This window comes from Trachurus japonicus, chromosome 22 (genome assembly GCF_045865225.1).
Source record: "Trachurus japonicus isolate A0001 chromosome 22, Traja_1.0".
In the NCBI taxonomy this organism is placed as follows: domain Eukaryota; kingdom Metazoa; phylum Chordata; class Actinopteri; order Carangiformes; family Carangidae; genus Trachurus; species Trachurus japonicus.
The window spans coordinates 16,207,907-16,235,831 of record NC_140928.1 but is presented as its reverse complement, the minus strand read 5'-3'; the positions used below and the strand labels follow the sequence as shown (position 1 = coordinate 16,235,831).

Genomic DNA, 27,925 nt, shown 5'->3' with positions numbered 1-27,925 from the left:
ATAACCCCAGGCTGAGATCGGTACACATTTCTAAATGAAAGGCTGGGAATGTTCTATAAGGCAGCAAGATCAAGGGCACAGGCTAATGGCAAGGTATGTTTAAATCATCGTAGCGTTCGGCATTTAAAGGTGAGGAGGGAAAGCTTTATCATCTGAGGAGACGTGAAAGGAAGCTGGGAGAGGCCAAAGGTACGTTTTGGTCCTGCACGTTAAGCATCTCTGGTCACATGTTAGCAGGTGTCCTTCAAACTGTATCTGATATCCTTCCAAATATACTCCAGGTGTGTCCTCAAATCTTCCTTGAGGACTTTAACATCTCAACACAACATTTAATAGGCTTGTATAAGGCAAGCAAGCTCGATCAGTCACAGATAAACTATTGCAAATGGCTCACACACTTTTCATCTTAGACAGTGCAGCTAAGGAGAGACGACGTCGACCTTCTTTCTAATCAGGAATGAAAGCCACTCCTCTAAAACTCTATTCTTTAGAATTATCTTTTGAAAATAAATTATATTTTCTCAGTACAGAAATAAATACATATCTTCTCTCAAACATAGGAATGAATCATTATCACAGATCTAAATGCTACACTGAATACATTACTCACCATCTCATCGGTGAAGAAACAAGAATATAGGTGACTAATTGATGCCATCTGCCAGGGATCAGACACTCATCCAGACATATAAATGCAAATATACAGTTAGCTGACAGCAGAGTCGGATAACACCTCTGGCAAACAGCTTTGAGAAAGTAAAATATTCCTCAGCATTGGCATAACAAAAATCCCCTAAATGCTCTGCTCGTTGGACATCTTCACACTGCGAAACCAAACAAACTCGACTGTGCTTTCTTTGTAGCGTGCACATCTGTCCTACAGTGTGAAAACCAGTACCAGTACCGAGGTGAATTTCAGAGTTACAGATATGACATGAGAGACCTATGTTTTATCTTAGAAACTCAAAAGAGATGCGGCGAAAAAAAACCTTCCACATTCCTTTGTTCTATTTCATTTCTACCTGCGGTCATCGGAAATTCATAAAACCGCTGTTACATATGTAACCATCGTTTTCTGTGCGTGAAAAAGTGATCAGTGATAATTTTCGCTCTTCACAGCTGCGTTCAGAGTTTCCTCCACAGCACATCAGTTACACTTACATGAAAATGTTAAATCATAGAATTTGTCTGGATAAATGCTCATTTTCTTTCTTGTGGATATTTTTGTCTGTATGGCTGGCAGCCTGTTAGTTTATCTTATCTTATCTTAGCATAAAGACAGGGTAGCTGTTTCTGCCCGTCTCCAGTGTTTTGTTGTCTAAGTTATGCTGAACTGCTGCTTCTTTACCATTCTGACATGAGAGTGGTATCAATCGTCTCATCACGCTTTTGGCAAGAAATGGACACTGATCAAATTACCGCAAATTACAGAGAAATCTAACGATGAGTGGAATTAACTCTTCAGCCAATGAGAAATCTCTTTGTTTCGGCACAATATGTCTCAGATTTTCTTTCTCCACCTCGAACCATGGAGGCTTTTTGTGTCTGATATCTGCAGGCAGATATTAACATTATTCACACGAAGCATCAACGTCTCATCATCATATCTATCAAATGTCACATTTCTAAGAGCTACAGTAGCATTTTCTACAGCAGATTATATTCCAGGTTCTTCACACGGCTGCTACGACACCAGAGAGCCATGTATGATAAAAGACCAATTCACACTGCCATATTAACTCATATACAATATGTCAGACTGTTACTCTTCCTAAATAAATGTGTGGCATGTTAAGTATGAACAAGTGATTTTTTTAAATCAAAAGAAGCTCATGTCTCCTTCATCCTAAACTTCCAGTTCCTCTCTCACAGAGGCAGCAGGTAGGTTTGTAGCTAATTAAAGTTGTGGAGGATGAAACCAGAGCGACATCAGCTAGCTCACGTCCCACAGCACAAACGTGTCACGCCCGTCAGATGCTACTGCAGGTTCTTGAGGAGGCGTCCGTAGCGGAAGTCATAGACGTGTCGGCTGAAAAACACCAGCTCTGGGTCGATGTCGTCGGGCACACAGTGGTGGGTGGGCATGGCGTTGCCAACAATGGGTGGCACCACGAGGGAGGCCGCGCTGTCGTGTACGCCCTCCCTACGGCGTTTTACCAAGGCACAAAATCTGCACACGACACAAGAGATGCAGCTCAATCATTTCAGAAACATTTCGGAAAATAAAACTTGCTTCTCTGCAGCTCAAACTGTCTGAGAACTATGAAAAGGAGCGTAATAAAAAGTACTATCACATCCCTGCAGGACCACATCATCGTTCAAAAGCAAAATTATTCTTTCATGCAAAAGAAACGTGCTTGAAAGTCACCATAATATGTAAAATGGCTTTCTCCCTTACCGACAATACTGTGCCAATGTTAGGACATAGCATTTGTCTTCAATACAGGCCACACTGTTCACATCCTGGTGACGAGACGCGAAGATCTCATTCTGAGGAAAGAGTTGTGTTTTATTCATACGTTAGTTCAAAACACTGTCACCGAGCAACATTTGAACCCCATAAAGCTTCACAGTTGGTGCCTAAAAGAACAACATGTGTCTGCTGCGCTGCACACAAGCATCCCAGTCGAACCTTCTCTTCCGGATGTAAAGACGGATTCACCGGAGAAAGAAGTTTTGCTTCTTCCTATGAGACGGAGCCTGGTTACTGTTCTCACACTGCGGCTCTGGAGTGTTTGTTGCCTGTTTGTGCAGCTGGGAAATGACATGTCTTTATGTGGTTTATTGTTGCTGGAAAATTGAATTAAGTGCAACATGTTCCTTTTGGAAGATTACTGACAGGAAGTGAGTGCAAGAGAAACTCTTCCTTAAAGTGCACAACGGCCCATGCTTGTGCAATTGTGTGTCTTGCAGTGAAAGACTACTTGAAAAAATCTCTTGAAGCCTAATGTGTTAATTCCACTAATAACTCACAGAATGGACATGTGCTTAAAGGTTATTAAATACATAAATCATAAAGTGTTTTGGAAAATAAACCATATATTTTACTGCAGATACATGTCAATGAAAAAGAGAAGCTATGTTAAAGCAGAAGTAAGCGATCCGGTCGTTTTCGCTAATGCTGCGTTCGAGGCAGGCTTTTGAAATCGTAAATTACAGCTTCAAGTCACAACTTACGACTTTGTAGCGTTCCAGGCAACCCACTCGTGTTTTTCCGACCTGTTTTACCTGTGAAAGTCACTATAACGGCCACTCGTAACTTCTGACCCGTGAACTCGTAGCAGATCAAACTGATACAACTTCACAGGACGGAAAAACACGAGTCTACGAGTTTCCTTGAACGCACCATAACAGTCCTCGTCCCTACGTCGCCACATTCACGGCGTCCCTTGGCTGCACACACAGCCCTGCATGCCGTTCTCTCTCCTCATTGGATAAAAACTGTAGGATACGATAAATGTTTTCTCCTCGGCTCAGAGCAGAGCAGAGTGACTGACAGACCCGTGTTTCGGTCCAAACACTCTATGTAAGTGATTGCTGTCGGACGATATAACTATTTAAGACTTATATTAACACAAATATATCACTTACTTCTGCTTTAAAACACCCTGCTTGTGTTACATTATGATTTCCCATTGTTGGCAACACTCAGGAAAAGTCCAATATCCCAAAACCTCAAGGCCATTTATTCTTATTTAAAAATGCATTAAAACATAGAGAATGATTTTGAACTGATTAAACAAGCTACAACTTCATTTAATTTAATAGTGCTTATGAAGAAGAAAATGCTGCATTCATTGGGGATTATTTTCAGCAGCAGATTAATATTTGGCGTGTGTGTGTATAAATATTATAGCCACAGTCACACGCAGTTAAATATAGTAAACTGATTTACATACACTTTGCCCACTGTTGACTGTAGCTACATGATTTAAGTCAAAGTATCTGTTACAACATGCTGTCACGCCGTGGGATTTGCTTCTCACCTCACAATGTGCGCTGGGGTTGCGTCCCCCCTGTGTGTGTTCTGGACGGTAATACCAAAACAAACTCATCATCAGCTCTCCTGCAGAACAGAAACACACAGACACACAGTTTACTTAGGCGTTTAAAGCTGTTATGGCTGCATTACATTACATTACATTAGTTCCTCTTAGTAGTAATCTCTACCTGACTCTGGCTCCTCCCACAGAGCTGAGATCTTGGCCACGTAGGGCAGAGACTTCTTCCTGGGTCCAGATCTCAGTAAAACAGTGTCTCTGACCCGAATCAGGTCCCCGTCCCTCTGGACTCCCTCAAAGCACTTCCTCAGCACCAGAGTCTCCTCTCCCTGAGAACACAGGCAGCAGGAAACACTGACTCTTCCTCTGGCTACAAACTGACAGGCTGTGAAATGCTGCAGGATTTAATTTGTATTGAATGACTTGTGTGACAGGGATGTGGACAGACAGGTGTTTGGATGAAACACAGTGAACAGTGAATGATTCCTGATGTTACAGTGACGACGTGTAATAAATCATCTCAAAGTTACATCACACCAGCTTTAATCACAGGTGGCAAAGCGTCACGGTGGCATCAAAACCCACCAGTATGACTTTTTCTACATACCACAGAGAAAACCTCTTTCTGATAGGGCAGGCCAACTGGCTGCCAGCCGTTGGTAGTTTTTTGGCGGCCGTTCTTCGGCTGCTTGGCAACCAACCGCTCTCTGACACCGGGAGAGTTGAGCTTCTGTTTCTTGTCCCTGTTGAGAGGGCAGACAGCCGAGCCGATGCTGCCGGTGCCGCGCGCGCCAGACTTTGACCCGCTGGGCGGCTTGGCACTCTGCGGGCACTCCTTTGCGACCTGCAGCGGCGGCTGTGGTTGGCTGGGGTCGGACAGCGGCGTCTGAACATGGGGCACTGATTGGCCGGCTGGAGGCACAGCGGGAATGGGGCAGCCTGTGAGGACTCTGGGGCTGGGAGAGATCGGGATGGAGGAAGGGCTGTGATGGTCGTTGAGGGTGGATGGGTAGTCGTCTGAGGGAGGGACAGAGGAGGAAAGACAATGAAGTAGAGTGACAGGGTGAAACATGTGCACACAGTCCTTTAAGCAGCGGCCACAGTGATCAACAACCTTTAACAAGGTTACATAATAGAGACATGAACTGCACTCAGCTGTTATTAGTTCCGCTGAGGCTGCAGAAAAACAAACAGAGCATCAATTAAGGTCAATTATAGCCTTTAACAGAGCAGCACACACACACACAAAACTGACAGTGAAAAACACTGACATCCACCTGTGTGTGAGATAACAAGAAAGCATGTGCACTTTCCTTTAATACAGCTGTGACCATGAAGTGGCGCACAGCGAAATTATAATTTGTGTCTTTTCTAGTTTAAGACCAATGCAGTTGTCATTTTCCTGTCTCGCACCCAAATTTTTTTAAAACAGCAGATGCACCCGCACCCGTCTGCGTGTACTGTACGTGGGTGTGTTGGTGGTAAAATGAGGTGTGGCCCAGCGCATTGTTGGCACATTGTTATCTTGAGGCAGTGGAAAAGCGACTGTATCAGTGACCAACAAAAACCTGCTCTGAAGTCAACGGCACAGTATTTCACTGTTATTTTAAGGCTACATTATCAAGAGAGTAATATGTGCCTACATTAAGTGGGTGTAGAATACACTGTGCTGTGCATGAGCAGAGTGCGCTGAAAAGTTACGTAGAAGGTTAGAACACAGCCATTATAACTGTTATATATATATTTATAGGCCCCATTAAGGTAAAGTAATGGTCAATCTATTTCAGTGTGAACTCTCAGCTCTGTGGATCCAAACCTTTATTAGCTCCACGTAGAATACATTAACATGATAAGACTACATTAGACTACATTCAACATCAGACTCTTTAAGAACTAACTATTCTTGTACTTATTAAATACTAATTTTATTGTTGTGCACTGCTACATTTCAGAGGGAAACCATATGGACTTTTACTCTTTTCTTTTTTCTCGTTTCATTTTTTTCAGATTAACATTTTATGTACAGTATAATAACTGTAAACAGCTCAAAGAAGCATTAACGTTCAACAGCTACTAGCAGTAAGCGAGTTTTGTTCGTGACTACAAATTGTTTAGATGTGCAACAACAACTGACTTTTTGGACAGCTGGGAGTAACAGAAAAAAAAAGTTGTAAACTGAACACCAGCTGCAAAGACAACCGTTGTCTATTTATACATCCAGCAGATACTGAACAACGTTAGCTTTCATTAACAGAGACTTTCTGTCCATCTTATGAACGGTTATGTGGACGGGTCTAATAAGTCTTCACCACCTCCTGAGAGAGATTTCTGGCTGCTAAATACAGCAGCTTATAACGGCTGAGTAAACCTGCACTCAGGTTCAAGTGCACGTACTAATAAGACTAATCGTCCCACCTCCAACAACAATGAAGAGGAGAGTGAGACTGATTTTAAAGGGATAGTTCACCCAAAATTCAAATTTCACTCATTATCTACTCACCCTCATGTCGACTAAGGGCTGGGAGAATTTTCTGAGTTCTCCGTGCCTACTCTGAGTTACGGGGGGTTCCGTGCAGCAGTATTTGTCCATATAATGGTTGTGAATGGTGCTCACTTTTCTTCGTCCAAAAAGACACACCAAAAAACATCATAATACCTCCATACTGCTCGTCTGTAATGTCCCTTTTGTATTGAAGCCCCGACATGAGAAATTGTTCAGAAGAAAATGAAATAAGTCTATATTTTAAGCTTGTTTGTAGCGGAAGCTCCCAGTGTCTCAGTTCTCCGCGCTGCCTGTGTCTGTGCAAATCTTGCGTGATTTGCACGGACCGGTGGAACAATTTCTCATGTCGGGGCTTCAATACAAGAGGGACATTACAGGCGAGCAGCATGGAGGTATTTGGATGTTTTTTGGTGTGTCTTTTTGGACAAAGAAAAGTGAGCTCCATTCACAACCATTATAAGGACAAATACTGTGGACATCAGGCCTCGTCTACAGTAGAGGTTTTGACTTGTCACAGTAGGAGAAGTACAGGTGCTACTAATAACCTGAACAGTTCCTTCTGTTGTGACATTGTTCCTTGAATAAGCAGCAAAACTGAATTCAGACCTCATGTGTTACTTACAACCGTGTCTCTCCGACGGTGACATGTCAAAACGTCCTCAGTGAAAAAGGCCTATTTGTTAAGATTCCCACTGAGATGAAGGTTGACGGCGCTGTAGTACACAAGAGTCTCACAGCTCACAGCCTGACCTGGTTTTGGCTGCTGGGGACCACAGAATGGAGGGGGGGGGGCGTGTGTCTGTGTGTGTGTGTGTGTGTGTGTACAAGTGTAATTATGGGTTGTTTTAAGGTCATATTCAGGTGTTTTTAACTGTGCTCCCACACATTCTCTCTCTCTCTGCTTGTTCTGGGTCACATCTCTGACTCGAGCACAGTGACTAGCTGCTGACACTTGAGCTCATACAATCAGCTCATTAGGTTTCAGCTGCACAGGCCTCGTATTCACTGTCCAGCAGGCCGTATTCAGACTGAGACAAAAGAGGTCCTGCCCTTTTATCTGATATATTTTTTTGCTACTTCCCACTCCAGTGACATTCCAAAATGGGAAATTAAAAATGCCTGACATAATAGCTATTCTCAGCACATTGTACTGCTTTGGCAGCCGGATGAAAGGGGACGCTGCATGCACAATAACCTTATAACCACAATGTGCTCATGAACATTTAATACTTTAACCTATTAGGGAACCCTGCTGTCTCACTTTAAGAGGTCACAAAGTTACTCAACCTGTAAAAACAGTTGTTTAATTCATCTTGTGGCTCTGGAAGGAGCTTTGGTAAGTCTGAAACAATAAGCTGGATGTTGTCATAGTCAACGGGCATTGTGATTCGGGGTTGGAGGCTACAAATCTATAACACAAACAGGGATAATAAACTGAGGGCACAGAGTTTGAAAGACACGAGTCAATATCAGGGAGGGGAAGTCTGACAAAGATTATTATTACCATTCAGTTTTATTATGGGAAATGTTGGATCCAGCTATTTCTAACCAGGGGCCAAAAGTGACAATAACTTAAAACTTTTCAGTATTATTATTTTTAAATCTGTCTCTTGCAAACATACTGACTTTGTAAATCACTAAATTTGTGATCCTTTCAACCAGTGACCTCTGGTTTCTACCATTTAGCACAACCCATCATTTATATTTATCACCTTTTTTAAAGAGCTGGAATACAAATCTAACCTGCACCAAAATTTACTTTGACATTTTTATTTATTTATTTATTCTATATTTACCAGTAAGTGGAGGTACATCAGTAGACTGATAATTCCAAGATTAGAAACTAATGTTCAGGCTACTGAGTGGCTGTCCTTCCTCCTCAAGTGGCTCAGACATGTAGATATGGAGATGTCTGTGTTGCTGCATTAGCGGCATCCGGATGGATAACTGTGCATTAACTTATCTTAGTGCTGGAAACAGATAAAAAGTAAAAACCTGCTGTGTGCCTACCTCTTTTGATGCTGTGGTTGCAGTTGGTGCAGTCTGCGGGGCTGAAGGAGCACCCTCCTCTGGCGATGGCTGGAATCACACTGGTGTAGGTGGAGTAGCCGTTGATCCTGCAGGGCTCTCCGTAGCACGCCTCCACCGAGGTGCAGCAGTACACCGGATGGCTGATCCCTGAGGGCTGCGGAGCTGTGCTGGGGAGCAGTTTGGGTCTCTTTCCGCTCCTTGGGCATAAAGACAGGGGCGACACGGGAGAGGGGGGGGCGTCCGGGTGGCTGAAGTGGACGTAGTATCCGGGGTAACAGGTGTACGTGTGCGGGCTGATGGTTATGGCTGCCGGGTGGGCTACAGAATGAGGAGGCTGAAGGTGGTGGTGGTGATGATGATGATGGTGATGGTGGTGGTGGAAGACGTCGGACAGCGAGCCGTCCTCCGGCTCCTTAAAGGTCTTGTCCTCCAGGAAGAGGGCCAGTCTGTGACAGTACTCCACACAGCGCTCCTGGCTGCAGCAGTAGCAGGAAGACACCTCCGTCTCCACCTGCTCCTCTTTGATTGTTTTTAAGGAGAAGCCCAGCGCGGAGCCACAATGGAGCGGGTGGTTGAGACACTCCTGGCCCCCCGTGGAGCCTTTCCACTCGGGGTCCACAGCCTCTGTCTTACATAAACTACAGCATCCCTGGATGTTTGGGCCCAGCTGGGAATGGGCCCCGTCGTCTGTACCCTGTGGTCTGTGCTTTAGTTGCTCCTCATGTTTGGGATGTGTTGCTCTTTTGGTCTGCATTGTTCCTCCACACAAGGATTTATCGCTAATCTCATCCTGAGTCGTTGCTGCTGCTGCTGCCTCACTTTTGCTCCCTGACTTGGCCTCCGACTTCTTTTGCCGTTTGTTTCCGTACTGGGCACTGGTGAGTTTCAGCAGCGTTGCGGCAGTGAGGCCCGCCTGGCGCCGGGGGGTCGGCGTCAACAAACTCAGCCAGTCGATGTCCAGAGCTTCCACTGATGACCGTTTCTGTTTTTTAGGTTTCTCTTTTAGTGCTACTTTCCCTACCGGAGAAACCTTTTTGGTTTTTTGACCTCTGTGTTGGGTTTCATCTTTAGCTGGATCCTCATTAGAAGGCGGTCGTTTCTTCACGGGATGCGATGCAGTCGACTCGTCTTTGTAGAGCAGCAAGCTGTTGACGGCCTCGGCGTTGAGAGAGGCCATCCTCCGCCTGCGGGGCTCCAGGACCGGTGCCGGAAACATGAGTAAGGCGCCAGATTGGTTGATTTTTGGTTCCAGTGCTTGTTGATTGGCTGTGGAAGTTTTCTTTAGTCCAGATTTGGTCCCTCTTTGAACGGAGCTGGAGTGCAGCTTTTTTTTTACTTTTTTAATGCTCTTTTGTTTCTCATTTTTTGGTGCGTCCTTCTCTTTACCCATGACTCCTTTCTCCTCCAGACGGGTGAGCAGGACGCAACAGTCCAGTGCTTCTCCATCGCCCACTGCCAGTATCTTCTTCCTGCCTCTTCGGTGCGACTCTTTCTTGTCACCCTTTTTCTTTCCTTTCAGTTTGATCTTTCTCTCTTTCCCCTTTTTCACTCCACCTCCTCTTTCCTTGCTTTCCTTCTCCTTCCGGGGTTTCCCACATTTCACTGGCGGGCTCTGCTGAGATTTCACCATGGTCTCAGCGTCCGGGAGCAGATACACCACCTCCTCTTCATCCAAGGGGTCTGACGATGGTGTGTTTCAGCTCGAAGAGGGACTTCAGTAAAGCATCATCGTGGCTCATCAGATGGGTCCGTACACTCTCTGGGGAGACACAGATCAGACGTTGGACTACACAGACTTCACTCTTGTAGAATCAGAAAGTGACTTAATGTAACAGATGATGCATTATTTAACAACCAGTTTTACTTGGTTTGCTGTCAATTTCCAGGTCCCCTGGGAATATGGCCACTTAGACAACCCTTCGCCTTAACATGCAAACACACTGTGCACACAGTGAAACTGAGATAAAGAGCACATTATGGTATGTTCTGTTTCAGCCTGAGGCTTTATGTACAAGTCTTTTCATGCTTTTCATTACCGCTGTAGTTTATACATTTGCATTTAATTGTGCTATAAGCTTTGATTTAGGAATAATACTAAAATTAAAAATAAAATAAAACCATTTCATCCTTTGTATCAATAAAAACACTTCAGTCCGTTGGACCCATGTCGATCAAAGGCTCAACCCAACATTACAAGCCTAAATACAGAAGCACAGAGCAAGGCTCGATGAAGCATTAGGTGATTTATTTCATACTTGATATGATGGACGCTTTAAGAAGTTACTCAAATCTTTAATTCACAATGCCATACCAATTTCTTTCTACGGTTTTAGTACAGCTGATCTCCACACGTGGTTCTCAGGCTTCCCCAAAGGGCGTGTAATTAGATTAAACATGAAAAAAACTGTTAAGACTGTCCCCCCTCTTGTCCATGCAGTGGTTTCAGAAAGTATTCAGACCCCTTTGCATTTTGAACCCATTATTGAGATGTCGGTTCAATTTTAAATAGATAAATGTCAGGACAGAGGGAGTCCAAGAAACTCCCTGTGGACCTGTGTGATAAAATGGTGGTGAAGCATAAAGCAGGGGCATGAGTTTAAGGAGGGGTCCTTGAAGAAAAACCAACTCTGGAGTGCACTCGACCTGAGACAGGGACAAGCTTTCAGCACCACAATGAGCACACAGTCGAGACAATACTGAGAGGCTTCAGCACGAGTCTCTGACCGTCAAGTAAATGGACCAGACTAAAACACCATGGAGCCTCTACGGAGAGACTCGAAGACGATAGTTTAGACACTTCCCATCCAGACTGAAGGAGCTGGAGAGGATCTGCCAGGAAGAACGGGATCAACTGCCCAGATCCAAATGTTCAAATAAAGACACTAAGTTATTACTTCTGCCAAAAATCAACACACAGTACTTGAATAAGGGTCTAAATACTTGAATAAGGGTCTAAATACTTGAATAAGGGTCTAAATACTTAAATAAGGGTCTAAATACTTTCAAAATGAGTAACACTGAATGTAGATGTTCAGATTAAATCTACAACAAAAAGTGAAACGGTGGAGCAATTTCTGCTGCTACTGTGTTTCAATTGTCTCCAAGGTCAAAGGGGGAGCAAACACCTCACTCACAACACTACACCACTGTGAGGTATGAATGATGTTTAGCACTTGGAGACACAAAGACACGCAGTGTGATCATATGACTCATAACTCACGCACATCTCACTGAAAGCGGTGGCACAAACACACGACCGTGTCACCACAGCATTGAAGAGGCAAAAAAAAAATAACACTGAAGATCTTTTACAACTCGCACGCATTCGCTCTTTTGCTCTCTCAGCACAGAGAAACATCTCACTCAGGAAAAAACCTTTAAGGTCCCTGATGATTCGACCGGCGGTGACCTTTATGCAATGACACTCCTGTGCGCGGCATAAAGAGATGGTTCATTCCCTCCTGCTGCAGCCATGAAACACAATTACGCTACTTGACCTCCAAGAAACAAGTCAACAACCATTTTTATATTAAGTGACTCTCGGGTCTGAAATCATTCAAGCTTCCACAACCACACAGTGTCTCAAAAGTGGTTCAGTTACCATTAATAACCGATTCACACTGCGGATGATCAACAAGAAACAAGCTGCCACGCATCATTTCCACACACTCTTTTGTCTGGCACGTGATTCAGCTGCTCCATCTCAAATACCACACATTTGTCAAACCTTTCTACGCCCGCAGGTTTTGTGCTTTCCATAAAAGTCAGTGTATAAAATGATCCATATAGTGCCTTAATGCTGTTGTAGTAAGCATTTCATCTTGAGTGTAAATGTTGGACTCAAACTTTGATTGAGTCCAAATCAAAGTTTGAACTCAATCAAAAAAAAAAAAAACACAGTATATTTATGCTGTATATCTTTTTTTTTTTTTTTTTTTTGCTTTGTAGGCCTTTAATCGACAGGACAGCTGTAGAGAGAGAGAGAGAGGGGGAGTGACATGCAGGACCAGTGCTGGAAACCAGGTTTTCTCAGAGCCTAAGATAATGATGTTTTATATACACACCTTGAAATGAAATTGGTCACAATCATAAAAACTTAATTCCAAATATGTCAAAGAGACACAAAAATGAGCGGCTTTTAGACCCTAATACATACAAGACTATATTTTGTGCTGCATAATAATAATGACAGACTTACTTGACAGGTTATTTAGGCAGTGGAGTATTTACACGACTTTATGTCATCAAGTGTGAAGCAAATCTGCTATTCTTCTATCACTCTGACAACTTGTTATCATGTGACACCTAATGAAGGGCTGGAGAACCACAAGCTGCTGCGGTTTTTGTTGAAGTGCTTTAATAACAAGGAACAGACAGAGAGACTTTTATTTTTATTACATTTTCTCCCTCTCTGTCAGTCACAATATCCCAATCTGCCTATGATTGCCTGCAGTAGAATGACTGTAAAACTGGTAATGGATGTTCCTGAAGCCCGAATATAACGTGTTGCTCTTGTAAGCCCTGATCCATTGTAGCATTTTTATTCCCTCTTAAAAAACGACTGAGAACATATCCAGAGTTGGACTGGACTAAAAATACAAATGGAGTGGACACAACTCCCCGGCTGGGCATTTTCAAACCATCTCATGGCTCGGTCCGCCCCTTATTGCCGAATGGCTCGGTGAACCGTGAAATGCAATCCATGAGAGAGAAATTTAATTTCCAGATAACAAGAGGACAGAAGGAGCCTCACATTGAGTTTCTGTCTGTGGATATCAAATCAAGTTGCTTCATTTGAATAAGACAAGCATGCACAATGGAAAGGAGGGAGCTCGCTGAAGAGCATCATCATTTCCCCGCACTAGACCTTCACCACACTGACCACAACAAATGACAGGATGGAGTTTCAGGTTAAAAATGAATCCTGTGGTCTTATATTTACTTGGTTTTCCTTTGTCATGCTGCTAAGAACATGTAGTTAAAACACGCTGCCAGTTCAGAGACACTTTGCACTACAGCCTGACACACACACACACACACACACACACACACACACACACACACATGCAAACAGGTTCTTCAAAACCTCAACATCTGTTTCAGGATATTCTGGGAGTATTATCAACTCTCTTGTATTTCTAGGATCTACCGCTGATAATTGGTTAAACACAGCCATTTTCTCATTAGTTTTACATGGTTAAACTCAAAAAAGATGTGGCCTCTATTTTTTCCTCTTTTCCCAAATGGTACCAAATAACATCTCTGAAGCTCAATTTTGTTCAGCAGAGGGTAAAAGGCTGAAGAGATGAATCCGCTGAGTTGCTAAGTGATGTTTCTGATGAGAGGGATTCAGAAACATATCTCTCCCGTTTTAGACTTTTCTCTACTGATTCATTTTTCTTGTGAAGTACTGGATTATTTTACATTTTTAGGACTCTGAAATGACTTTTAAATGTAACAAGGCGAGAAAAGAAAATGGCCTCATTTTTAAATGGTCACTACTCACATTACACCTGTGATGAGGAGTCACATAAACACATTGCTTTGGTTTCAGGGGGTCACAAGACAAAATGGTTGGGCAATCCCAGTCTAGTGTCTGACTACAGCAACCAGTTAGATACAGATAGAGCAGAGCTGAGCTAAACAAAAAATGGAAGTGCCTCTCTGAGTAAATTCACACAATGAGGCAACAAAAAAGCAAAAATGAGAGAAATAAATAGAAATGGAAGATAACTTTGATGAACAGAGATGCTTTTCTTTTTCCTTTATGTCCTCGTGACCCTTCACATTTTATCCTGGGACACTTTTAAGGTTTTGACACTCAGGGTGGAAACCATTGACTTAAAAGATCAAATGGAAAGACACATCTCTCCCTCTGGAATTACAGGGGATTTTTGACGAGGATAAAAAGCTCTTCGCTTAGATGTAACCCAACTCAAAGCAAACGCTGCATAATTGTCACATAAAACGTACTTAGTGTTTAATTTTGTGCCTTGGATTTCTCTCTCCCTTGCTGCTGATTATCTGAGTTTGTGGAGTTGGGTAAGAGGAGGAGGCGGCTGCGCTGCCTCTGCCTCTGCCTGGCTGTCACACAGACTCATCCAGAAGAAGGACATGGTGTGGAGCTGTCATCATGAGAGGGGAGAAAAAGCCCCAGGGGCAGCTGGTGTTGCTGTGTGTGCAGCTTCACACAGTGCATATCACCAAGTCCACTTTCCTGGAGCAAATCAGCACTTCAACAGTCCTACAGTATACACCACCAACACTATAACCATCCTCCACCACCACCACCACCTCCCTTCACCTCCATGCAGGTTCAGCCACCAGCAGTTCCAAACACACCCACATCCGTCCACTCGTGGATCAGGATTATTTTAAGCAGAGAATGCAATTAAAGGGCAGCGACATGCATGTCTTTGTAATAAAGGCTGTTTAAAAGCAGCAGACTCGCCTACTGGAGCTCGTAGTTGGCCATGGTGGTGGTGGTCAGTGTTAATCTGACAGCATGCCGTAGCAGGAGTGCAGGCTGTGATATGAGAAGTGTGGGGGGAAAAAAAGCTCCACAGCGGAGAAGCGAGTCTAAAAAAAAAGAAAAACACCCAACCATCCTCGATCAATCGCTGCTTCTCTTTGGAGCGGAGCCGCTATAGTTTATATCAATATCATTACGGGAACTCGCATTAGGCTACAGACGAGTTGTTAGATGCAGGCTAAAGCCACCGAACCTATATCATCTCCAACTGTGACGGGAAATTACAGCCGCGATTCATCATTACCTTGTGTGTCCCGTCGTAAATGGAAATCATCTCCCATAGAAAAAAAAAATTAAAAAACACACACATATAAATATATATATATCCGGGTTCCGCGCTGTTTCTTTCGGTCAGTTTCTACTCGCTCGGGCTGTCGACCTGGAGAGCGATCCGCGGACCGAGCAGCCCACAGTAGCTGGAGACATGGTGAACAAATCGGTGAGCGGTGACCTACTTCCGAAGTGGCATGCTGGAGATAATATCCATGCGCTGCCTGCATTCACATTCGCCGTTGCACCGGGACATCCCTCTGTACTAACGCGAAATCACGGTCATGTTGCTGTGTAATATTCCTGCAGGGACTAAACTCTGTCACCACAGCTCATTTATCCCCTCATATGTAAAACGTATATCCTTAAAAATATAGGACTATCTAAACATTCATTGTAGGGATATTGTTGGTTTATTTGAGAAAATGAACAAACTTCTCCCGTTAAGATCACTTCTTACTTACTAATATTCATCTGACAATGATACAGTGAGGTGGAATTATTTTATTCTCCTTAAATGAGATTTTTAAAAAATCAGAAAATAACCAGAAATTGACAACACAAGCACTGCACTATGATAAATAACACATACCTACCTACTACAAATGCCACCACTACTTCTATAGAAATGCTAAGCTTTAAACTCACTATGGTGTAGTCTAACAATTCTATATTGAAAACCTGAGAAATAACATAAAGCACTAAAAGTTCACAATAATCTCACTCTGCATAAACCATACTTATAGGGCTATTTATGACTACAAATAGCAGCATAATCATCATTGTGTAAAATAACTGCCAACCCACTATTGACTATATTACACTGATGATATAAGCAACCATGAATCCCTCACTGGTAACTGGTCTACATTACTATATTCAGAAGCAATCTGATGAATATTATACAGATGACTACAGAGAAAATTGATTAAGATTAAGATTAAGATATACTTTATTAGTCCTTGACAGGAAACTTGTCTTGGGCACAAGTGCTGACACAGCTGCATCTAAAACCACACATAGCGAGCACATGGTACTCATACATCTGCACATTCACATGTACACAGTGTACGCACACATCCACATACACACAGAGAACATAACTACACATGGTGTACACATACATGTCCATATACACACAGAGCATAATACACAGAATATATTACCCATGGTGTACACATACAACTATGCAACAACCAGAGAGCCGCAGAAAGTATGGTGCGCGTGGAGCACATAGACAACCACCATTATTTAGATTAAAATAATAAAAAAAGAAAAAGAAAATAAGATAAAAAATTAAAAAAAAATAGCTCCCTAAGCACGGTGATTATAGGTAAGATCTCTTGAACTCACTATTATTGAAGTTCAAGTGGAAATATTGTAGAAATAACACAAGATCATAATGTGTAGTTAACAATGACATAAACATAAAGAATAGAGCTGAAACAACACCTATTGACATTTTCTAGCAGTATAATATCATAGTATAATACATTGATCAATCAGCTCCATGGATAGCCTGTTGGTGTGACAAATAAGACACTGGATATCTCATTTGTCTCTAAGAACCCACTCACATTTTATTGAAAAGGGAAATAGGTAGATTATTCATTAATGACAATGATCGTCAGAGCCACTTGCCCCCATACAGTGACAAAACTGTTAAATATAAGATCACTGTCAACTCACTAATGAGTTACATCAACATACGGTATAAATCCTTAAAGGAATATTCCACTGATTTTTCTTCCCTGTCAGATTAATGACAGCATGTATCCCTCTTAATTAGCCTCATTTACTGTATCCTCTTCTCTTAATGATACATGCAATCTAATAATATGGATGAGTGATCGGTCTCTGCCCGTCATTTATTACCCTGCTTCTTGAGGAAATACAGATAAGATCGCCCCGATATGATACACACACACACACACGCACACAGTCAGTGGTGACTGCAGCAGCTGGACTCCCTCTGTGGGAGTTCAGTTTACAGGAAAACTTCAATATCTGCTCCAAACAGCAGGTCAAGTCTTTTACCAACAAACTGATTGGAAAGCCACCATGTTATCAAGTTAGCATGTACCGTTAGTCAGAGTCCAGCTTAATTGGGATAAATGCTGATTGTCCTCATCAATATCTGCTTTACATTGTGTAATTAACAGCTGTAAACGAGCTGAGTGTGTTGAGTTAATGAGGCATGAGCACCGGTGGGAAGCTGAGGGAGTGTATAGACTGCTGAGAACTGACCTGCACTGCAATAAACACACTGCAACACACTGCAGAGAGATGCATGACTCCAACCGGGACGACTAAGTGCTTCCTACAAGCAGGAAGCACTCACTCACTGCTATAGTGACGATACAGACAGAAAGCAGATATGTACATCGCTGCTGGTTAGTCCAAACACCTCCCTCATCCGGCAGTAAACTCAACCAAAGCTGTGAACGCATCACTGACATTTCATCACCTTTTAAGCTGATATGATCTGACTACATGTCCGACAAAAAGAAACATAAACATTCGTTTGACACTGTGATATGTTAAATGCTCAGTCTTCTTTTAGCTCTGTTTCTTGTTTCAGACAACTCACTAAGACTGAACCGAAACGGCCACAAAACCAAAACAATGAGCTGAAAGACACTACACTACCTTTTCGCGATAAGCGTGGTCATTTCATCTATTGTCATGATAAAAACTTTTCATTTGAATAAACAGGGATTGTTTTCATTGCCTCGACAGCTCAAGCGGAATAAACCAAATAGTTTTTTAATATTATGGAATCATTGAAAAATGAATTTAATTGTAGCAATTATCAATTAGGACAGAATGGGTTGATGGGCTGTTCCATCAGTGTATAAGTGTGATGAATGAATGGGTGAATGTGGCATGTATTGTAAAACACTCTCAGTCAAAAAGCACCATATAAGTGCAGACCAACAATTTACAGGTGTGAATAAATATCAACTAGATGGGCGCTCAGAGGGTGCAGACCTTCGACAGAGACAAACAACATATACTAGACCTTGGACATTTCACAGGAAATCACTCTGATCTTTCCTACAATCTGATGGGCTCTTCTCTGGCCCCTGCCCCACCTTTTCACATGGGTTGGTGCAAATGTGCTCAGTGCTTTTTGTGTAATCCTGCTTACAAACAAACCAACAGACAGGTGAAAACTAAACCTCCTTGGCATAACTGTAAAAAATCTACAGTAACTGATGGAGGTAAAATATCTGGGGCTGTATTTATCAAGCTTCTTAGAATGACTCCTAAGAACTAAGAGTTTACTTTTTTACTAAAAAAAAGAAAGAAAAAAAAGTGAATTGATAGCTGCACCTAAAAATTACCGTAGTTATCAAGCATCTTATTCACACTTTAAGCAAAATGTATAGGACTAAATCTTAGGTGTCAGTCTCAGAGCTGAGTTACAGCAGTAGTATGTGATGACATCACTTCTAGGTCGATAGAAACCAATCGCTGAATGGAATCCCTTATCTAAGAATATAGAAATATCTTATAAATAACTCACTCATGGACAAAGGGAGTGAATATTCAATCGTATTTAGACATAATCCACAAAATATATACATTGGGAATGAATCAAAATTGAATGTTTCCAATTCATTAATTCAGCGTTACATCACTGAATTTTTCCAGTGCTGAGAAATCTAAGCATTGTGATGACCTTTAATTCTGCCGTGAAAGCTCGACTGCGTGAGGATGTTAGTGAGATGACGTCCCTTATTAAATCCATGACAAGGATGATACTCGCTTTGTCCAAACATTATCGTTTGATCACCAAACCAGAACGTCCGCGCTCGTCTCTCTCGCCTCAGTGCCATCCCTACGGGCAACTCCTAACCACTTAGGACACCTCTTAAATATCTGAGGGAGGAGGAGTGATTCTTAGACTTGAGAAAGTTGATAAATAGCTTTTATTCTTGTGTTTGAGGGTAGGACTAAATTCCACAAATTCTCAGCACTTAAGACCAAAATGGTACTCTGAGACGATTGATAAATAGCCTATGGCCCCTGTTCCTATTAGTAAAAATGAACATGACCAACATGACCCTTGTGGTCCTAGACATAAGTATCAAATATTGAGAAGGAGGAGATTGCCTTGCACAGCACAGATCAGAACCTCACAATGGTGCCGGTGGTGTCAGGAATAAAGTCCGAAAAAAGGGAAGGAGTTCCACCGCACACAAAGGGGTCATATAAAAAGTCTCCATGGCATGAACGATGTTAATGCCATGTCGGCAATGGAAAATTAAAGCAGAAGTAAGCGATATTTTTGTGTTAATATAAGTCTTAAATAGTAATATCTTCCGACAGCAATCACTTATATAGAGTGTTTGGACCGAAACACGGGTCTGTCAGTCACTCTGCTCTGCTCTGAGTCGAGGAGAAAACTTTTCTCGTATCCTAAAAGTTTTATCCAATGAGGAGAGAGAACGGCATGAAGGGCTGTGTGTGCAGCCAAGGGATGCGCCTGAATGTGGTGACGTAGGGACGAGGACCAATAGATCCATGACGAGGGCGGGGGCTGCTAACTCCATCGGCTGACAAGACGTTATGGTGCGTTCAAGGCAACCCGTAACTCGTGTTTTTCTGACCTGTGAAGTCGTACCAGTTCGATCTGGTACGAGTTCACGGGTCGGAAGTTACGAGTGGCCGTTATAGTGACTTTCACAGGTAAAACAGGTCGGAAAAACACGAGTGGGTTGTCTGGAACGCTACAAAGTAGTAAGTCGTGACTTGAAGCTGTAATTTACAGTTTCAAAAGCCTGCCTGGAACGCAGCATTAGCCAAAACGACCGGATCACTTACTTCTGCTTTAAGGGGAAAAAGTAATTCATCAAGCCTGATGAAGCCCACACGGGTGAAACGCATTGCTGCTTGACTTTTTAAATAAATAAATAAGTGTTTATACGACCCCTTTGTGTGCGGTGGAACTCCTTCCCTTTTTTTATAGGTATCAAGTAGTTCAGGGGAATTAAAATGTCCCTCCCTGTGTTGGGGAGTACACACGTTGCAGTCCTTTACAACAAAATACACTAGTATTCTTTAAGAGTTGTGGTCCACCTTGTTGCCTCAGTGTGTCCCCGACCATTTTCATCTCACATATCTCCAAACTGATCTACATTTGGCCTTCTATCTCTGTTCGACAAGATCTTGCCCCAGAAACCCTCATCTCAGGAGATATTTACTGAAGATGATGAATTTTTCATTCTGAAGGTGGAGAGATAGCATCGGGGGCGAGTGAAATAACACTGTAATACTTTATTGATCCCTCTCTTCACTTGCCCCTGCCTGAAAAGTCGGAGCTCGGATTCTGCAGCAGACCAGCCGCCCTCGAGCTGCCGGAGCATCAGTGTAAACAAAAAGTTTATAAAAATAACTACAGTGTGTACTTTGAAATATTTCTTTATATAAAACCAAGTTTACAAACTCTACTAGAAAAGTAACAGCTACAATGTAAAGAGGTAAAAGGGCTCGTCTATGAAAACGTAGCTAAGCTTGCTTTCATTCCTGCAGTGCTGTGGAAGCAGCACATGCTGACAGGCTGACTTTGACATGTGTCTTTATTAATTAAAGAGTTAATTCACTGTGCAGCAACTTTTAAGAAGGAATCTTGTGTGTTACTCAATATATGACTGACATTTGGAAATCAATATATTATGTTAATATGGCAACTTTGACCACTTCATTAGTTGTTATCAGACTTCTCCATGACATACAAAGTAGAGATTAACACATCTTCAAGAACTTACAATGCGGTCTCGTCTAACAACCCCTTCCCTTGTGTTACATAATCCAAAATGTAACCAAATGCTGTTTTCAATAAAGATCGGACAAGCTGAATTACTTTTCCCCTTTAATTTTCCATTGCCGACACGGCATTAACATCGCTCATGCCATGGAGAAATACCTGGGCAGAAACTGGCGTGGTGCCATGTTTCGGACTGGCGAGCTAAACTTATGTCAGGAAAAAAAAAACGTAAACCAGCACTGTTGAGACCGAAAAACAGAAACTGCATGATTTCTGAAACCTCCACACCGCTAACCCCTAAAGAGAGGGAATATTGGATTTAGATTCACCAGGTGCTGAGAAACGACTGGAGCCTCTCAGGCCTCAGCCCCGACCAGGCCTGTGCAGAGCAGTCTCCACTCTCCAGTGTGATGTCCCTCTTTGTAATCACTGGTATTTTCTTCAATGATGAAAGTCCCCTGAGTCACTGATAGGTACATAGGCCTGATGCAATCATCATGGTGACTGTGTCAATCTATTGCTGACCCTTGGGAGCAATAACCCCTCATTGCTGTTGTGACCGCAGCAACAATGTGTTAACCCACCAAAAATGTCATAAAGATCCAGTCCCCTAAACCGCTGTGGTTTATGTAGCCACACAAAGAAAAGCAACAAGTAGCTGAACTGAAGTTTATTCACTGCCGATTTCACAATATTCTATATATAGGATACGGATCACTGCTTGTGTCTTTACTGTGATTATTCCAACAGCATACGGGTCACGTAGGTCATTCTGGCCTGAATATAGTGCTAACCAAAGCCTTTTTTCAACAGTGTGTGACAGATATAAGTATTTGTGTAATGCATGGCTGGTAGCAACAATATGATGCATGACTAAAGTGTTTGTGTGCCGGCAAATTATTCAGGCAAAACAGTGTTTGTGAGTTAAAAACATTTAAAAAGATTAAAATTGAAGAGTGGAAAAACTGAAGTAAAACATAACACAGCATGAGAGGAATACGGGGATTTTCCAGGGACAGGGCTTGATAAACATGTGAGGAAGAGATGACACAAACAGGGCACACAGTGATGACTATCACCGAAACAGCTGAGACAGTGATAGTGGGAAAAATGGCTGAACGCCAATAAAATGTTTAGAAAAAACACACAAGTTAGAAATTGTCACAAGACACAGAAGTGCATTTAATTTGAAGCCCAGCGTGTGCGTGTGTTGTGTAGTAAGTTGTCAGTGTGTAGCCCATGTAAAGATGATAGTTCAGCACTACAGGGCAGACACAGGACAGGAAGTGTAATTATCTGCTTCTACTGTTCCTCTTCAAAGAGATGAGGCATGATGCCAGACAGCCTGATTGGAAAAGATGGAGAGGGAGGAGGGGGAAAAAAGGGAGAGAAGAGTCAGATAGAGTGAGAGACAGCGATGAAGACTGAACTCAGAAAGATCGAAGGAAAGCAGCAGAGAGCTGTGGGGAAACCGGAGAGGGAATCTCACACCTCACATCTCGTCGAGCAGCAGAAGACTCAGACTTTAGACTGAATCAGAGGGACAATTTTTCACATTCACCACTTCCGCTTCTCCTCCGCCTGACAGCTCCACGGAGATACAGCCGTTTGACATAGACTGTCTGAGCGAGCAGGTGAGAACAAGGAGGAAGAAAAATTAAGAGAACGTGTGAGAGACAGCGATGGAGAGGAGCGGCGGAGGGGGGAGTGGGGGAGGCGGGGGGGGTTGGAAAGACAAGAGAGTGATGGATTGAGATAGCACAGTGAATGGAGACAGAGAGAGATTGTCATCATCATCATCATGAACAATGACTCTCTGATAGGAGGCCTCTCGCTGGATTTTTCAGCCCAGCTTTGGAGGGAGTTGGGGGAGTCGGGGGGGAGGAGGGGGGAGGAGGGGGCGGCCGCCCGCCTGCCCACCTGCCAGGGTCTCAGTCATGCTTTTAGCATCTGCCAAACTGAAGGACGCTTGGTGCCATGTGCGTGTCACTGAAGGAGCCTGACGTTTGTCAGTCACAGTGAGGGCTTCTGTTCTGTTTGGTCTCAGCCAAACGGGGTTTAATGCCCCCCCACCCCCCAACTACCCCCCCCCCCCATCCAACCAACACACACATACATACACACACACACACACACACATACACATACACACTCCTACTCCATGTAAACAATCCCAGTGTGTGTGAGAAGTGAGTGAGACCCAGGCTCTGAAAGCTCCACATCCACTGCAGCTGTGGGCCGCCCGACAGCTGACGCCAGGCTGTGGGTCTCTCTCTCTCTCTCTCTCTCTCTCCCTCTCTCCTTCCTACCCCACCAGCCCTGCCTCCTCTTCTTCTGTGTTTCCATGAAACAGACCTGTAATTTTCACAGCTGTGTCTCGGGCATTGTGCCAGGGTGAGTCAGGGAAAGACAGACTGAGAGAGAGAGAGAGAGAGAGAGGGAGGGAGGGAGGGAGAGAGCAGGGTGGGGTGTAGAGGAGGGGGAGACTAATGGCTTTTAGAGGACTACAGGCTACAGCACAGCTTTGCTAATCCTGAGCCACTCAAGATTCACTGCTCATTCAGACCACAGGAATATTCAAACAACTGAACCAGATCAAGATCCAACTGCAAAACCTATTAACATTAAAAAAACATACTTGTAAAATTCTGTGAACTGTGCGCTGGCCTTTGAATAAAATTTTTGTACTTTTGTGGTCTTGGCCAACAGTTCTATTGAGTGCTGTACACGATGTATTCAGTAAAGTAAATGCTGAAATCTGAAAACACACAAACACTGCTTCAACAAAGTTGGACAATCAAACAGGTGGTAATGAGGTCAACAGCGTGGCCCGATGAAACCGCATTACTTAGGAGGTAAAACCAAAAGCGAATGGACCCAAAATGACGGTAATAATCCTAAATTGCAGGAAAACTATTTGCATGCCAAACTAAGTAAGTACAGTAGGTCACAGTTGAGCCAGGAAGCCAGTCTGTAAACTGTGATGCGTGTTTACAACAAGTTTGGGGGACAGTTTTACCGTTAAGCTTCAATTTTCTCCTGAAAATAACACTGACTAACCTGGGGATTTATAGCATCTGACCGCTAGTGTTTCCTGCTCTGATGGACGTTTTTTTTTTTTTTCTTCTTTTCAGCAATGTCACCACATTCCCAGATCTCAGCTAAGGCTGGATTACCCACAGGGCCTAGCAGGCATCCATCCTGAGGCTCCAGAACTCCCCAGGGTTAAGGGTTATAGGGGTTAAAGCTCCAGGGTTTAACTTTAATGAACATTTGCTAAGAAATATGCATTATTAAAACACAATACAGTAAGAGCCCTCAGCCATGTCCTGCTTCTCGGAAGGTCCTACGGCTAAATCTAGTCACATGTGTTCAGGTCCCGATTGGGGGACGGTCACCTGTGTTTTGGCAGCACACAGTAGTTCTTCTGCGCATAAAACAAAGAGAGAATAGACGGGAAGCATAACTATATTTATTCAGGCTCCATTTATGAGTGTGCTGCACAAGTAGAACGAAAACTTTGGTAGAAACTGTTTTTTTTTAATGATCCATAACAAAAATTGTGTAACACGAGGCCACAGTGATTCAGACCAATAAGCACCTTGCAGCTACAAGCGTGTCTTAGTTATGACGACAACATGAAGCAGCATTTCCTCAAAACAACATTGGCTTCTAAAAAGTTTAGCATAAAGCTGGAGAGCATTTTGTTCAGCAAGAACAAAGAGTTTGACTTGCATTTTACTGGTAGCAAAAACAAAAGTGGGATAGGATTCAGAATCTGATTGGTTGTCAGCTCAGTTGGTAGACACTGATAGACAGATGGTTCATCCAAAAAGTACTTTTTGAAAGCGCCTGCGCTTTTCCAAACTGTTTCCAATGAAGTCTTCCCAGATGGTTCTATGTAACAAACCATCTGGTGCGTCAGGTTATATCTGATCCGTCAGACGACTGAAATAATATGTGGCTGAATTAACACCCCCGGAGAGGACATGAGCTGCTTCAAACCCCAGTAACCTGCACCATCAAGGTAGGACCACCTGAGAGGGAAAACCTGGGGACAGAAGAGAGGTCGCTGCAGCTCATTGAGCCCACATCCCTGGTGAAAATGGCAGGTTCCTAAAGCCACCAATCTATTCCAGATTATGTCTGACTTGCAACGGATGCTGCTGAAAAATGCAGCGATAACCAACTAACAACAACAGAATAAAAAGTTAGAAGAAGCTTGTACCGAATGGCATCAAAACAAATCACACCCAGCGGACTGTCTGAGCTCACGTTAGATAATATTTAACATCGCTCTGTGGAGCACCACAGTGTGATGATGACAAGTGTTTTGGAAAAAGGGGGATGTTGTCAGTGTACTTTTCCTATGCTGCTTCATGAGCAATAAGTCATTCACACTGAGTGGAATGTTGTTTTCACTGTTGGAAAACGTCGCGTACTAAAATACACACATCATTTTACAGGATTAGAACAATAACCCACATTTAGTTCATTGCATCCGAACACCTATTGTGCTCCAGTCCCTGCCGTCCTTTTTCGTCCGACCACATGTGGCCTGTATGTATCTGAGCAGGAAATGTGTCTCCTCTGGGACAGCAGGGGAGGACAGTGTGTTTGGGTGACATGAGGCACATTCCCCCTCCTCCTCCCCGCCTTCTTCAAAAAAAATAATGGGATTATGTCCAGGATTGATATCCAGCTTTATGGCTCACGTGTGGCCAGTGCAGCCTCTATTCAACACGCTGCTATGACAGGTCTGTCAAGGTAGGCTGTGGAGAACTGACTGGACACAAATCTACCACAACCTCCAAAACTGAAGCTCCATTGTCAGGCTTTTCTGTTCACAAGAGGCTTTACAAACACCATTATGCTGAGGAACTCACCAGGCAACTTGTATTTCATGCATTATAACCCTGCTGCTATGTTAAAGCCTGCAGGCTACTTTCCGGCATGAGATGATAAACTTCTCACAAATCGGATGTTCAAGTGTTTAATCCGAATGAAACCCCAATTAATAATTGTTATTATCCATTAATCTGATTATTTTTCCAAGACTAATATTAATAATTAAATGTTCAGTTAAGTCTAGAAACTTGAGTTAACACCACTGTGTGAAAAGTACAAACAGTAGCCTATCAATAAAGTTTACACAGTGCCCATGTGCTCTCTATGCAGATGGCTAATGGCAGTGTCATATAATTGTGTTTTACATTATTATTTAAATATTTACAGATGAACAGTGGGATATTTGGAGAGATGGAGCTATAATATGCTTTGTAGTAGTTAAACTTACTGTTTGTAGGCTACAGGCTCTGTATAGGTTTCAAAAGTAACAATCATGAAGAATATTTCCTTTTAAAAAGGAGTATTGCGTGCCGTAAAGTGGAAATATTCAACTTGTAGCGTCAAAAAACCAACAAAGAAACCATTAAAAAGCCCCTTCATCTCTATCGACTCACCAGCTCAAGGCGAAACACACCAACACCAACTCCGCAGCGGAGTCGAGCCACTAACTTCACTCCAACAGAAGCAGCTTGTGTGACATTTTCTACCGATCACGAGCTGGAGAGTCCGAGCCGAGGCTCCACTCACCGTCCAGGGCGAGAATACGAGACACGAACCGTGCCACCTGCACGAGAGCAAACACACACCACACTGACATCTCCACAAAAGTGTCCTCACAGCTCAAAAGACCACCAGCAACAAGAAAGACACGGATCAACTTATCGCTGTGTGGCTGACACATTATTATTATTATTCCAACCCCTGCATGTCTCATCGCTCGATCTTGTCCTGTGCTGCCACTTTCAGTTTTGCCCAAGAGACGACAGGAGTTTAGGTTTCTGTGTGTGTGTGTGTGTGTGTGTGTGTGTGTGTCTTACCGCTTAGACGAGTGGAAAAATAACCCAACAGAGACGATTGTTTCGAGGAAAAAGAAGAAAGATCACTTCCACAGGGCGAGAGCGTGATGCGTCAGGTGTAGGCTTCCCGCAAGTGAAGGAGGAAAACAGAGTGGAAGGCGACTCATGTTGAGTTGATCGGGTGAAGCCTCTTTCTTTTTTCTTTTTCTTTTTTTTTTTTTTTACTCCAAACTGCGCTGCTCCACGCGCTACGCGTAAAAACCCACTCCTCGGTTAACACTTAACTACGGCACGGCTTTTTAAAGGACGAAGAGAGGCGCGCCGAGCAGCTCCTGCAAAACTACGGCTCACTTCAGCATGTTTTTACATAACAGCATCATCCGCTTTTTATGTTGACGCATCATGTAGCGAAAACATGGAGTTTCTTAAAGGGCCACGGACGCGCCGTCCACATGTCACCGTCCCCCCCCCCCACCACCACCCCCAGGCCGGCCCCGCTGTGGCTGACAGATGGCTTTCACCTAGTTAATGTCTTTAAGCCTGCTTCTTTTGACACTTGTGTTAACCCTGGCAGCGGAGAGTGAGTGCTCAGGACTGAATGAAGGATCTGTGTGTGTGTGTGTGTGTGTGTGTGTGTTGTCAGCTCTGGCTCATGATGAAAACCTGCTCTGACATGTGACTGCATATATACTGTAGTGCCTCCTGGAGCACTGATGGGCAGCAGTTGGTTGTCTGTTTTCGTGCAATAAAGTAGATTATAGAGAAAGAGAAATTGCAGTAAAATAAATGATAAATAAATGTAGCACATAGGCCTACAAAATAACAATGAGTGAAAACAAGTATGGATGGGTGCGTGTGAATTAGACACCACTGCAACCTAAGTGCTCATTTGACAGACACATTACATGATTGAAGCCCACACTAATCTCAGACAGCCGCTGATCTAACACA

The 27,925-nt window shown here is 43.2% G+C and overlaps 1 protein-coding gene across 4 annotated transcripts; it reads right to left on the bottom strand.

Moving 5' to 3' along the window:
- Nucleotides 1-406: 406 nt before the first annotated feature.
- bahd1 (bromo adjacent homology domain containing 1) lies at nt 407-27,508 on the bottom strand. Of its 4 annotated transcripts, none has more exons than XM_085766676.1 (7): nt 26,996-27,508; nt 8,515-10,294; nt 4,609-5,018; nt 4,171-4,330; nt 3,987-4,066; nt 2,399-2,490; nt 407-2,170 (listed from the first exon to the last, which is right to left on the bottom strand). In XM_085766676.1, exons 2-7 carry the CDS (start codon nt 10,163-10,165, stop codon nt 1,978-1,980), a joined length of 2,586 nt encoding a protein of 861 aa, XP_085622802.1. In that variant the 5' UTR covers nt 10,166-10,294; nt 26,996-27,508; the 3' UTR covers nt 407-1,977. The 4 variants fall into 4 exon arrangements, with proteins under 4 accessions (XP_085622802.1, XP_085622803.1, XP_085622804.1 ...); XM_085766677.1 differs by lacking the exon at nt 26,996-27,508 and adding an exon at nt 15,312-15,664; XM_085766678.1 differs by lacking the exon at nt 26,996-27,508 and adding an exon at nt 15,523-15,664.
- Between the last annotated feature and the right edge of the window lie 417 nt (nt 27,509-27,925).

Coding starts and splice junctions, on each gene's coding strand:
- bahd1 (XM_085766676.1), bottom strand. CDS start 10,165: ATGGTGAAATCTCAGCAGAGCCCGCCAGTGAAATGTGGGAAACCCCGG. Junction 5,019..8,514: donor CAACCACAGCATCAAAAGAG/GTAGGCACACAG, acceptor TCCCTCCCTCAG/ACGACTACCCATCCACCCTC. Junction 4,067..4,170: donor GTGGGAGGAGCCAGAGTCAG/GTAGAGATTACT, acceptor TCTGTTCTGCAG/GAGAGCTGATGATGAGTTTG.